Source organism: Cuculus canorus, chromosome 10 (assembly GCF_017976375.1).
Source record: "Cuculus canorus isolate bCucCan1 chromosome 10, bCucCan1.pri, whole genome shotgun sequence".
In the NCBI taxonomy this organism is placed as follows: domain Eukaryota; kingdom Metazoa; phylum Chordata; class Aves; order Cuculiformes; family Cuculidae; genus Cuculus; species Cuculus canorus.
The window spans coordinates 15,779,125-15,792,157 of NC_071410.1; the positions used below are offsets into that span (position 1 = coordinate 15,779,125).

Consider the following 13,033-nt stretch of genomic DNA (forward strand, 5'->3'; position numbering starts at 1 on the left):
TTAGTTTACCAGGGTTTGGGGTTTTTTTGGCAGTTGCGTGTGTGCAATTAACTGCAATCTTGGCTTTGAAAAAAAAATAAAGCACCCTAATTAGCATGTTAAGCCTTCTCATTTCCCAATACTGTATAATGTTGTGAAAGCTAATCTATAATGTATTGGATGTTATGCAAATTCTCTATACTCCATATGGGGTTTATAAAGGCATGCAAATTAAAAATAGTGTTTGGAGTAGGATGGGGGGGGATGGGAAAATTTGCACAATAAAATATGCAGATAGGAGAAAAGGTGTTTATAACCTTCTCCCTATTGTTTGTGTATTCTCAGCTGCACAGTGGTTTTCAAAGCAGAGAGATGGATTGCATAAAATCTCTCCAAATTGGATAGTTTTTAAATGAAATTTGAAATGAGAACGCTGTTCTCTAAGCAATAATCCACACCACTCTTTCTGTGGGGCTTGTAACGGGTGGGTAAAGGCATTCAGCTGTCAATGACTTGCATTGCGATAGCCTAAATCATGCACGACTTCTTGTAGCGTATTTGTTGGGGTGCCTCCAGGGGCCTTATCCCAACACAGCTGCCGGGGGGTGGCCTGGCCAGGATCTGGCCAGTCCCCATCAGCGTAAATCAACAGGGCAGGTGCAGTACCTGCAGCGCCCAGAGCGTTTACAGTGTCCCTCTGGAGCGTACATTCTGGTTCTGTTGATATGTTATAGTCCTTGCTATAGGTGGATGCAAATGTAGATGTAATACATCTGGCTTTTTACGATGCCACTGGATCAGGGCAGAGGGGCTCCATGCCTGCTGCCAGAGCTGAGCCAGCAAACGCATCCTGTCTTGTGAGGCTTGTCACTGCCGCCCAGCGTCTGTGTCCGGCTGAGTGCATACAGCCTTCCCTGATTGATACTTAATTAGATTACATCTGCTGCTTAAAAATAGCAATTTTACAAAAATAAAATCTTGGCTGGTGTCAAAACAAGCCCCGTGCGGACCAGGAGGAGTGGTGCTGCCTCTGTCTGGCCAGCCGGGAACCTCTGCAGGCACAGGCTGTGCTGGCCCAGCTGCTGCTGGGGCTGGGGACCAGCAGTTCTCCCCACCTTGACGGCTTTTTGCTGCTTTTGGCTTCCCTGCTGGCCTTGGTAATACCATGCTGGTTCACAGTGGTGCAGCCGGCTGTGCCCCGTGACCTACCTGGGCAGCCGGTCCCCCTCTCCATGGGCTGCCACACTCTTGGGTGGCACCTCACACCCTCTCTCCTCCCGAAGGGCATGGGGCACCTCCAAGCGCAGGACTTTTCAACATCAGCCACCCACAGGTCTCATGGCCACCTCAGAGGCAGCTTCTTGGCAGATTGGGGAACTGGGCCTTTCTTCACCAGCTACTTGGAGCAGCGCCTGCCCTCCCCAGGCATGGCACGGTTAAGCTGCTACTGCTGCTTGAAGCCTCGGAGCCCTCCCAGCCTGTGGATATTCCCCTAAATGCTGCTGTGTAAGTTTGTAATTCAGGTGTTTTGTTTAGGTTGCGCTGCTCCCCAGGCCCTCCCGCTCTGCAGTCACGCACTTCAGGGAGGAGTGGGAGAGAGGCAGGGACCAGCGAGAGCGAGGAGTGAGCTGGACGTGGGCTGAGCTCCTGCGTGGATGGTTCCCCAGCCACGCAGTCCACAGGGCAGTCGTGTGTTTGTCTGGTGTTCACACTGTCACAGGAAGCCCAATATTAGCTCATGCAAACTGGCACAGGAATGGGAAGGAGCCATCCCCTTCTTCCCCACCGGCTGCTGCACACAGCTGCAAGCATCACCGTGAGGAAGGAGCGGGAATCAAAGCTCTTCGAGCAGGAGCAGGAACTGAAGATGTCCCTAGCACAGAGAGCCTGGCTCATGGAAACAGGCAGGAAAATCCCTGAGACATCACATAAGGAGGAAATGGAAATGGCAAAACCCAACTGAGGGCTCCTCTGTTGCCACTTTTACACAAGAAAGGGATGGGGAGCTCAGCACCCCTGGGTTGCAGGCTCCAGAGTCAGCAGCTCCCTCCATCCTGCCAACTTTTCCCACCCTGGGGCGGTTTCAGCTGGTGTTTCCAGTCGGCATTTGTTTATTCTCTGCTGCAGTTCCCTGGGCTGATGGAGTTGGGGATGCAGCAGCTCCAGCAGTTCCTCTCAGCAGGGCTTCTGCAGGAGCTGGAGAAACCACTGCCGGCAGGGAAACAGCCGTGACACCGGCAAAAACTTCCTCCTTGACATCCACCCTGAGGTTTTTGCTTTGCGGACATCCATGTACACCCAGGTGCAGGGTCTGCCTGGGGGTCTGGAGCCGCAAGCGCTGATTTTCCGTAGGAAGGCGCAGTTGCTCGCTAGCAGGGCTTGCTGTCTGTTAGTGCGATACAGGGGGTCCTGCTAGATCCAGCCCACCCGAATCCGTGAAGCTACTGTTAATGCCTGTGATCAGACAAAACTGGGAAATTGGCATTGCTTTGTTTCTACTGCCTTCATTTAACAGTGAGTGCCGATTACTCAAAGCGATATGGGCAGGACCTGGTAATATAGTGTTGCTCTAGCATTAACTTAAGGGGATGATCCAGTTGCCTGCAGTGTAAATACTTTGTGGCCAGGAACCCTGCTTTATCGCTTTGTATAGTTTTAAAGTAGTTTAAAGATTGAATAACATAAAATAACATAATATAATGTTATTTATGTTATTTCCCACGTGAAGAACTCCTGTAAACCTTGCAGTATTGAAACTCAGTGAACAAGGCATCTTAGACAAGCTGAAAAACAAATGGTGGTACGATAAGGGTGAATGTGGAGCCAAGGACTCCGGAAGTAAGGTCAGTCGCTGAAGGTCTTTTTGTACTGATTAGCAATCACATTTTGACCCACTGTCTGTTTATACAAAGAATGACTTTCAAAAGTTGGTATTTACATTTTGAAGGTTGAAAGAAAAGAATAGAAAAAAATAATTAAGTCTCTGAATATGACAGCAGTTTTCTTTTATGCAGTAACAGACTGTAGTTGTAAGTATGTTTTACTGTTTGAGTATTTTGCTAGAAAAACATGGACAGAGAAACCCCCAAAACCTCCCAAGCTGGTATCTTCATTTAAATGTGCAAGTTGGAGCACAGTCAATGTGTATTATTCAGGCCAACATCTTTTCTTATTTTTAGTTTTATTGAAAGCCCGCATTTTTATTTCACAGTTGTGACTCTCTACATGTCAGTTGTGGAAACAGGAATATGCTTGCTAAGGGTGGATAATTTCAAAACAGAGCCATGGTACAGAAGAACACTCTTCCTGCCCCATTTCTCAATTTGGTTTGAAATTGGTTGGATTTAAAAACAAAACAAAAAGAAAAAAAAAAAAAAGCCAGCAAGAAATACAATTAAATAAAATTGGTAACTCATCACATAAATATTGTACGTTCCTTTTTATTCTGCTTTGAACCCTTTTGCTGCTGTAGTGCCCTGTTCCACCCCAGCCACGCTGCCAGGCCAGCCAGCCTCCAGCAGTTCCTCAGGCAGGACCACTGAAAACCTCAGTGGCAATCCCACTCCTGAGGTGGATCAATGGGGTACCCGCACACTTAATTTGTAGGAAATATTTATTTTCACCATCCAGTTAAAAGAAAACACAGGATTTTTTTCCTAATGCTTATAGAGACCTTGAGGAGAAAATCACTGTAGAAGTTGTAGAAGCTTGTTGGAGTAAAGGACATTTTCAAAGGCACCAAGAGGAGGAGAAACCCAGCTCCAGCTGAAATCAGTCACAGTTTAGTGCCTGGCTCCCCTGTCAGAGGACAATTTCAAGTTCTATGGAAGCCAATAATAAAAATCCATTTATTTCAGCTGGACTGGAAGTTGCTTAGGGCACAACCCTGTAGGCATTGTATGAGATAAACCTGGGATCGTGGGGCTTCTGAATGCACAGCAGCTGCAGAAGGAAACTGTAATTGAAAAGAGGTGTAAATGTGTAATCTCTTTAGTTTAAATGGCAGGCTGTTTGCTGCAACTGCAGCTATCCGAACTGCCTGCAAAACGCACAGATACAAGATAGATCATGTTTTATTCTGACTGTGTGTAAGTTTTGTTGTCCCTGGAGATACTTGTAAACCAAGCTCCATCAGCAGGTGTCTTCGCTGGGCGCAGCTCCTGCGGCTGGCATGGTGTGCACCCCAGGCGGGGACCGCACCTGCCACCAGCGATTCCTGCACGCAGACAGCCCGCACAGCAGCAAAAGGGTTGCAGCTCTATTTATTCTGATTAGAGTCCTGTTTTTAACAAATACAAACCTTCTTCCCCATCTGACATGTATTGAAGGAAGGTAAACGCTGGCCATCATCTTTCGGTTTTATTGGACGATTGAGTTTATTCAGTAAATCGCTCTCCCTCAGTCACTGAAGGTGATAGTTCAGCTCAGGGCTCTGCTGCTTGACCTTAGAGTAACTGACCATCTTCCTAGGGTGTTTTTTTTTTTGTCCTAAATGTGGAAAAAAGGTAGATAAGTTTAGCAGCATCTCAGTAATTCTCTTTATGTTCACCGAAAGAAAGTGTGTAGTGGTTTGGGTTTTTCTTTTTCTAGTTTTGGGATGGCCTCCCGTAAAACCTGCTGTTTCACGCAGCCGCTGCTTTCCCCGTCAGAGCTTTCCCCAGCTGCCCTTGCCACTAGAGATGCTCGGCCATGGACGGGTCCACTGAAGGCCTGGAGAAGTCGGTGGCGAAAATCGCCTTTGAGTCAGGCAGGGTTTCGCCCGCCGAAGGGTGGGAGACAGAGCCGTGACGGCTGGGCAGCCCCAGGCTGCCAGGGACAGGGGGGACAGCACCGAGCCACCAGTGGGGCACTAAACACCGTCAGTGTAGCTATGCCAGCTGGGCCTCAGTGCAAAGTAGCCTGTTGTCTGTCTGTCTGTCTGCTCCTCGCAGCAAAACTAACGGCGTGGCTCATTTCTCTTAGGACAAGACGAGCGCTCTGAGCCTGAGCAATGTTGCTGGGGTTTTCTATATCCTTGTCGGGGGCCTCGGGCTGGCCATGATGGTGGCACTGATCGAGTTCTGCTACAAGTCGCGAGCCGAGTCCAAGCGAATGAAACTCACCAAGAACACGCAGAACTTCAAACCCGCTCCCGCCACCAACACCCAGAATTACGCTACCTACAGAGAAGGCTACAATGTGTACGGCACAGAAAGTGTGAAAATCTAGGGGTACGGCTACGGGCCGGGAACTAAAACCCTCTGGGTTTTCCTTCTTCCTTTTCTTTTCTTTAGCTGTATGTGATATTTTATGCGTCAGCAGACAGCTGTAAAAGGGCTGATGAAACGTCATCTGGTAGCAGTCTCAGAGTATAAAGGATTTAAGTTCCTTCCCTGAACAGAATTAAGCTTGGTACCATCCTATATTACAAACAGGGATAGTTGGCTTCATGTTGAAGAGCACAGCTCCTCTCCCCGGCGTTGTGCTAGTTCAGTAGATGTAAAAGTGTTTTGTTAATTTCTTTAAAAATTACTGTACTCAGAATTTGCATCTCTCTCTCTATAGACCTTTTCCCCTTTGTTTTTTAAGCTATAAGGTCAGGTAAGTGCTTTTAGGAAGTCCCCGAAAACATCTACAATAGAATTAAAAAAAAAACTCTACAGTAGAAAGTGTGATTTCTAAAGCATGAAAAGTAGAGTTGAATTGCTGAAAAGTGACTCTGGAAAAGCCTGGTTAGCCCATTGCTCACGGGCTGTGCCTCTCCCCAGGCTGAGCTTCCCTGCCCATCACTGCCGGGCAGTGATGAAATCTTTCTGATTTTATTATAGATCCTCACCCTGACAGCACGCAAGAGGAGAAGCAGCAGAGAATGTGGCTACTTCACGGATTCGGACCACCTGAGCCAGTCGTACTCTCTCTGAGGTGTCAGGCATGACACGCATTGATGATGGTGCAATGTACTTTTAATAGGAAAAACTGATATTTTTTCCTTCAGTGCCTTATGGAAGACTCTGAGACTCACAACAATGCAAACCATCACCGAAATATTCTTGCTTTGCTCGAAAGAAAAGAAAAGACAAAAGAAAAGAAAAGACAAAAGAAAAGAAAAGAGAAAAGAAAAGAAAAGAAAAGAAAAGAAAAGAAAAGAAAAGAAAAGAAAAGAAAAGAAAAGAAAAGAAAAGAAAAGAAAAGAAAAGAAAAGAAAAGAAAAGAAAAGAAAAGAAAAGAGAAAAGAAAAGAAAAAAAGAAAAGAAAAGAGAAAAGAAGAGGACTGGTAAAAAGATATTAGTATGTGTAAAAAAATCAGTGCAACAAAAGCCATTCTTTGATACCACTGCACAGTAACTGAACTTGTGTCCTGAAAGCAAACCGCAGCTGGTTTCATCAGCCACCCCAATCTTATCAAATTATGAAACTCCTCCTGATACAAAGCCTCAGAAATCTGCTGCGTGCGAACACGGACTGGCCTGTCACTGCTTGTATGAGTTGATGTCAAGATGTTTCAGTATTTACTTACCAGTGGTGTGATTTATTTTTTTTTCCAAGCCACTTTAAACTCTCGAGCTAATTTGAGCAATTCTGTATAGCAGTAAAAGGTGTCACACCTAAAGAAAAGAATCTGTGCATTAAAACCAGTTAAGGTCAATGACTGTGAATCTGTAAATGCAAAAGAAAGTAATTTGCAGAACTGCATGTCTTGCTTCCAGATCAGTAAATTAATTTCTCACAAGGTAGCTAAAGTGTGGGCAGAAAATATTGCATTCTTTTTGGTTTTTTTCTATCATCAGGCATACCTACAGGTGCTTTATTACCATGGCATTGGGTGGCTTTTTAAAAAAAAAAAAAAAGAAAAGCTACTTGCTGTTTAGGTTCAGACCATATATCTCTTTTCTTGCTGTGCATTTGTGTTTTAATTCACTGTTTAATATCAAGCAACAAAGCAAGAGAAGCGCAGGTTAGTTTTTCCCAGGCCTGCTTCCGCTTCACCCCAGTTCTCTCACAACCAGCACTGTGCTCAGCTAACGCTTCTTGGTAAAGGTCATTTTAGAGCAGAGTAAGGAAAGAGGATAGTAACTCAAATTACAGCCGCAGTTCCAGAGTACTATTAAGCGATCTAACATGACTCCTGCTAGTACTGTTATATTATATCAGCTCCTGCCAACTCTTGTTTCATGGCTCCTGGTGAGAGGATGCTCCTGTCCTTGCCCTCTCTGTAAAGAGGACCCCGCGCTCCAGCCAACGCTGCTACGGGTAGGGGCTCGCTATTACTTACATCCGATGTCTTAGACAGCAGCAGCGTTTCAGCCTTGAACCTCTGCCTGGAAACTACTTAACTTCATCTTTATAAAGAAAAAAAATAGCAAAAGACAAAAAAAAAAAAAACCTTTAAACATATTGTCAGTCACATGGGAAATATTCAGTGGAATATCTGCATACTAATTACCTCTAATCGACAATATGTATTTTCTGTAGTTTATTATTATAGAGTTTTATTTCGTCAGTAACATACAATGAAAAAGAAATGCATTTAAACCAGTCTGACCTTTAGGCGTTTAGTTTGCTGATGATAGATTTGAACTTTTAATAGGATTTAAAAAAAAAAAAAAAAAAGATTATATGGGGAAAGTCTTGTTAAAAATAAGATTTTCCCACAAAAATGTAATATAAAATAATTTTAAAAGCTCATAGGGGAATAATTTATTGTTCAAGTTTTTAACAAGATATTGACAAAAAAAATTTGTTGTTTCGTTTTCATTTTCCTTTCATGAAACTGTGATTTCTTTTTTTCAACTTCTGAACGCGATCGCGTCCCCAGCAAGGGCGAGCTAAAGCTGTGCGGTTATGAGTTGTATTTAAAACAAATACTTTTCTTAAAAGCTGTATAAAAGATGTATGTTTATCAAATCAATTTTTAAGAGTGGAGGCTTCACACCAGTGAAGGGAGTTTGGTAAATGGTTCGATATTTTTTAAACTTGCATGTAAAACTAAAACAAACCGTGTTGAGTGCTTACCAATTCCGGCTACCAACTTCAAGCTATCGGAAGTTTGGCAGTAGTCTCATGATGATTTGTTTCAGTATATTTTTTTCATTTGTTTTGCTTTGAGGGGGGGGTTTGGGGGTTCTTTCCTTATTTCCTTTTGTTTTTTTGTAATTTAAGTTCCTGGTTTTGGTTGTTGAAACTGCACTTCAGTGAGCAGAAAAATTGCCAAGCAAACTAATGGCTGTAAAAGCATAAACTGCATGTGTGGGCATCAATTACTGAGCCTCATTTTAATGAGGTGTTGTACAAAGAGTTTTAATACATTTTGTAAATAAAACTGTAAAGAAAAAAAAATTAAAGAGCCCACTTATCTTTTCTCCAAAGGAGGGAGAGTTCCTACCTGGTGCTCTCCCTTGGGCCAGGCTGGTCTGTCTCTCGCTCTGTTTGGGATGCCCCACAGGTTTTAGCTTGGGACCAGGCGGTGCCTTGGACTCCAGAGGTGCCACAAATGCCTCGCCCTCCAGACTGAACAAAGGACGCTGCTCGGAAATGTAGATTTGTGGTTTGGTACCCTGCAAACAAACTCATTGTTTTTTTCTTGATGATTGAAAGTGGTTGATTTTGGCCGGGTCTAAAGAGCACCCTGCAGGGAGGAGAGAAGGGGCAGGAGGAGCCCCAGGCTCAGATGTGTTTCTCTGCAGTTCCCACATTTTCAGCAATGCTATTAAAAAACCAAACTTGACTCAACATCACAGCTAACCCCCACTCTCATTTATTGAGCTTACCTCATCCCTAGTTGGGTTTTTCCAAGTCACCACAAACCATGAACCATAGAAATCCTGATATCAAACAGGCAGTGTGCACCCAAATCACAGCCCAGCAGGGGCAGCCTCTCGGGGGGTACCCTTGGCCCAACCAGCCTGGTGGTCCCCATCACGAACCAGTGCCTTCTGGGGGCTGAGCCAGAGCAGCGCAGGGCTTCACTCTGATGGCTGAGGAAGCCAAGATCACCTCCTGAAAAAGAAAAATCCAACAGTGAAGGTCGTAGGCTGCTGCAGAGGAGGCAGGCGCGGGACCTGAGTGACTGGTCTGGCTCCTGCTGGCCAAAGCACACCCTGAAACCCAACCAGAGGAGTTGCGGGGAGTTCATCTGTAGTGGTGCCTCCGGCTGTGGGGAAAACATACGTGGAGATGATACTGGTACCTTTCCCAGGTCAGCATCTTGTGCCCAGCTGTAGGAGCCTAACCTCATTCCCTGCAGAGCTGCCACCAGCTCGTATGTGAGGATAGCAGCGGGGTGCACACAGGGGCTGAACCCACCTCACAGCAGCAAAGTATGCTCAAGAATAAGCAAAGGATAAGGAAGTGCAATAAACAGTAATCATTTGACCCTCGCTCATCTACACTTAGGCAAAGCTAAGTGTTTCAGGTTGTTCTGGGGATGGGGAGAGTGCTGTGCTGGGCACCGCTGGGCTCTGTCCTGTGCAGGCAGCAGGGACGTGCCTCCCGCATCTCGGCCTTGGGGCAGCCCATGATGAAAGGACAGCGAGTGCCCACACAGTGAATGCGGGGAGGCATGAAAAAAAATAATGTTGTTCTGGTTTTAGCTTTCATTTCACACTCAACATCCAGGCCAACAAGGGTGGGTTGCATTTTCTAGTTCCTCACTGCCTGGTGGCCACACAGAGCCCGGCACCGGCCGCGGGAGTGAAGGATGCCTCCTTCCCCAGGAACCTGCCAAAATAATCTGCCTGCTGAGCCCAGCGCAGGGCTGCGAGGGCGTGAGCGTAATGGCCAAACCAGACTGACGGCCAACCCTGGTCCCGCGGGAGCGGCCGCTGTGCTGCTGCCCTGCCAGGGTCACACAGAGCACCAGATCCCAGCGAAACAGTGTGAAGGTTTGCTAATAAATACGCATGGGGCCAAACGAGGCGATTAGGACTGGGACAAAGCAGCACAGATGCTCCCAGCAAACCGGGAGAGTCTGGCTGCGATGGGGCAGCGCACAGCCCCGCACGGGGCCATGAGGACAGCATGTGGGAGCAGATCCTGCTGTCCTGGCCCAGGCTGGGGCTAGTAGGGCCCCAGAGCATTCCCTGGGCTGCAGGGATAGGGAATTTGGGGCCAGGACCTGGACTTTGCAACACAGACTGCAGCAAAGGCAGCAATGTTGTTGCAACAGCTCTGGAATGCAGTGCTCCAGCATGTCCCAAAGTGACCTTGCCTCTAGACTTTTGGGGGAGAAGAATACAATGAAAAATACAGAATAACTCATTCTGTTTCCAGAGCCATCAGTGAGAGCAAAAGGACCTCAATGATGTTCAAGATCAGACCTAAAAACCCACAGCATCTCCTCCTCACAGCTAAGAGCACAACTGACAACAAAATAAAATAATATTAAGGTAATAATAATATTGTTCATAACTAATATTAATAATAAGCTGTAAGACAACCCCTGTATTATTATGGCAGTTTTCTTTCCAAGGTTTCATACAAACCACTGCCTTTTTTTTTAAAAAAAAATATTTATTGCTATTAAAATAATAAATTGTCATAGTTATTAAAATTAAATTACAAAATTTCTTCGGTCCTCATATTATCTCAGGCTGGAAAATTGACTCTGTTTTGCAGGCAGCAATACATAAACAAGCTCTATTCAATTAAACTAAAGGATTTAAGTACAGAGATAATATTTTCATGGATATTATGAATTTCAAAGTCATATTAACTCAGAACACAATACATGGAAAACTGGTATCTGAAAGGATGGTGCCTGCAGCGCAGATGCCATGGAGCTGTGCTAGGTGCCCCCGTGGCACCAGGACTGCAGGAAAGGCCCAGACTGCATCACACTATAGGTTAATGCAGCATAAAAAGGTTGGGCAGCTGCTGCTACATCTCACCCAGCCCAGGAGCCACCACCACAGCAGTTGCCCCTTCCTGCATGGTACTCTATGGAGAGGCAAAATCTTGGCTAAAATCTGCCCCCCTAACTCCCCAGTCCTACTCTGGAGCTGTGCTCAGTTCTTTACTTCATTGCATCAGTCATCAGCAAAGAAATTGCCAAGACTGGTTTGTAAGGTGGTCGCATCACTGCAACAGCATCAACGAAAGCGCTCCCAAGCTTCCCCGGGCGCGGGCAGCAGCAGCTGCCGCTGCAGGAGGCGAGGAGCCGCTGGGCACTGCTCCGCTACCCAGAGAGGAACTGGAGGAAAGGAGCTGCCGTACCTGCCTTACAGCCAGCAAAAGAGTGAAAGCTGTGCCTTCTCCCAGCACTCCCTTTCCACATGTTAGCATAGTTGGCAAAGCTTGCTGGAAGAACCCAGATCAGTGGTTTTGCCGGGCACGCTGGTGCAGGCAGATCGACGCGCTGACAGTGCCTCCACGGGCCAGGACCTTCACATACGCACTGATTTATGTATTGCAGTTTGTAACATTGATGTGTTAGCCTTAAATTATTTATGATGGCTATGGCTTTTCAGGACGCTCCCACTCTGCAGCAACCGTTAATCAGAAGCGCAGGAGGGGGCAGGACGGGCAGGGAAAGCACCACGAGAGCGACGGAGCACAGGGCAGGGGGAGAGCGGAGCCAAAGCTCTCCAGCAGCACATTATTTCCAGGTGGTGAAGAGGCTGTTGACATCTCCAAGAAAGCAGGCAGAACTGACACCTGAAGTCGAATTAGGAGCCAATTTGTAGCAGCAGACAAGGAACTAAACCAGGCTGAATGGTGTCCCTTGGCCTGCCCTGGCACAGTTACAGGGGAGTGTCCCATTTTCTGTTTTGCTCTGTGTTCAGGTCTTTCTTACTCTTAAGAAGCAGTGGGGAGGTGACTGCAGCAGGAAACAAGCTAAAGCCAAAGGGAGACAGCTCTGAGGAGTGGCTGAGAAACACATCATGTAATTAGAGAACTGCCCTGTAGGAGAAGGGCCCTGCACACACAGCACAGGGTGCACAGACCTGAGGAAATGGGCTGAGCTGGTGACTGGTCCATGAAGGGTTAACAGGGTCCGTGCAAGCAGCCCTGGCTGTGAAGGCAAGCAGAGGGTAAGGCACGTAAAGCCTATAAAAATGCACAACTCGAGCCCCAGCCACGATGCTGGTAATGACTGGTGCTTTAGATAACGTTTAGCATATAAATAAAGTAATTGACCAATTAATGAGCGCATGACAGATGCTTGATATGCTGTAATGAGTAGGGAAATGTATGATGTAACACAATAAATTGATTAAAGGACTGTAAAAGCAGCATCGCAGCCTGTTTGGAGAGCAGGAGCAGTGCCTGCGTCCAGACCCGCCAGCAAGATTCTGCTGGAGGGCTTTGGGTCAAGGCCACAAGTGTTGGGGGGAACAAGGACACGAAGGTTTGGTCCCCACTGCGGAGACAGAGCAGGGCAAGGAGCCAGCAAGGGAAAGAGAACAAGGCCAGAGAGCCATAGGCCAGGGGAGTTTGGGACCAGGCAGCTCCACACATGAACCTGGAGTAAATCCCATCCTTTGGGCCACCGAGAGCCCAGCAGCGGCTGCATTTAGCCAGGAGCCCGCGGACGCAGTGGGGCCATGGCAACGAGTTTGAATGGTTTCCCTCTCCTTCAAGCAGAAGCAACCCATGCTGATGCCCAGAGGCTTTCACTGCGCGATGCAGGGCTGCAGTGTTTGGAGCAACACTGACATGCAGCGGCCGGCAGCGCTGCTCTCCCCTAGCCCATGCCTCGACACCCCCAAAACCCAGCCAGCAGCCAGCCGAACCCTGGAGTCACTGTGCCAGGGGTTTGTACAGTCAGCCCAGTGCCCACCAGTATCTCCCCAGTGGAAAAGCACCCAGGACCCCATAGAACAAGCAGTTCCCAGCCAGCCCACCCCTTCAGGCTCGCAGCACCCTGGGTTTGCACTCATTTCACCCATATCCGTTTGACCAGCTCCTGCCCACCCCCGCTGCTGTGACAGCTTTCAGTGCAGGGCTTGGCATTTTCTGAGGGAGAGGTGTTTGCTGTGTGCTCGGGGAGCAGATTTTAATATCACTCGAAGCTTTTCAACAAATATTGGATTTGAATTCCAAATATGGGCTGAGCAGGCTAATTACGAAAAATCCT

At 47.0% G+C, this 13,033-nt stretch overlaps 1 protein-coding gene across 7 annotated transcripts in view; it reads left to right on the top strand.

Moving 5' to 3' along the window:
* The window catches only part of GRIA3 (glutamate ionotropic receptor AMPA type subunit 3), a 155,246-nt gene extending 149,226 nt beyond the window's left edge, over positions 1-6,020 (top strand). For 2 of the 7 annotated variants that reach the window (XM_009571388.2, XM_054075377.1), the window contains 2 exons: positions 4,942-5,189; positions 5,787-6,020. In XM_009571388.2, coding sequence (XP_009569683.1) covers positions 4,942-5,187 — 246 coding nt within the window. In that variant the 3' untranslated portion in view covers positions 5,188-5,189; positions 5,787-6,020. Of the gene's footprint in view, positions 1-2,707; positions 5,190-5,786 lie in introns of those variants that run through there. The other 5 variants (XM_054075378.1, XM_054075379.1, XM_009571389.2 and 2 more) reach the window with 4 other exon arrangements.
* Positions 6,021-13,033: the final 7,013 nt, after the last annotated feature.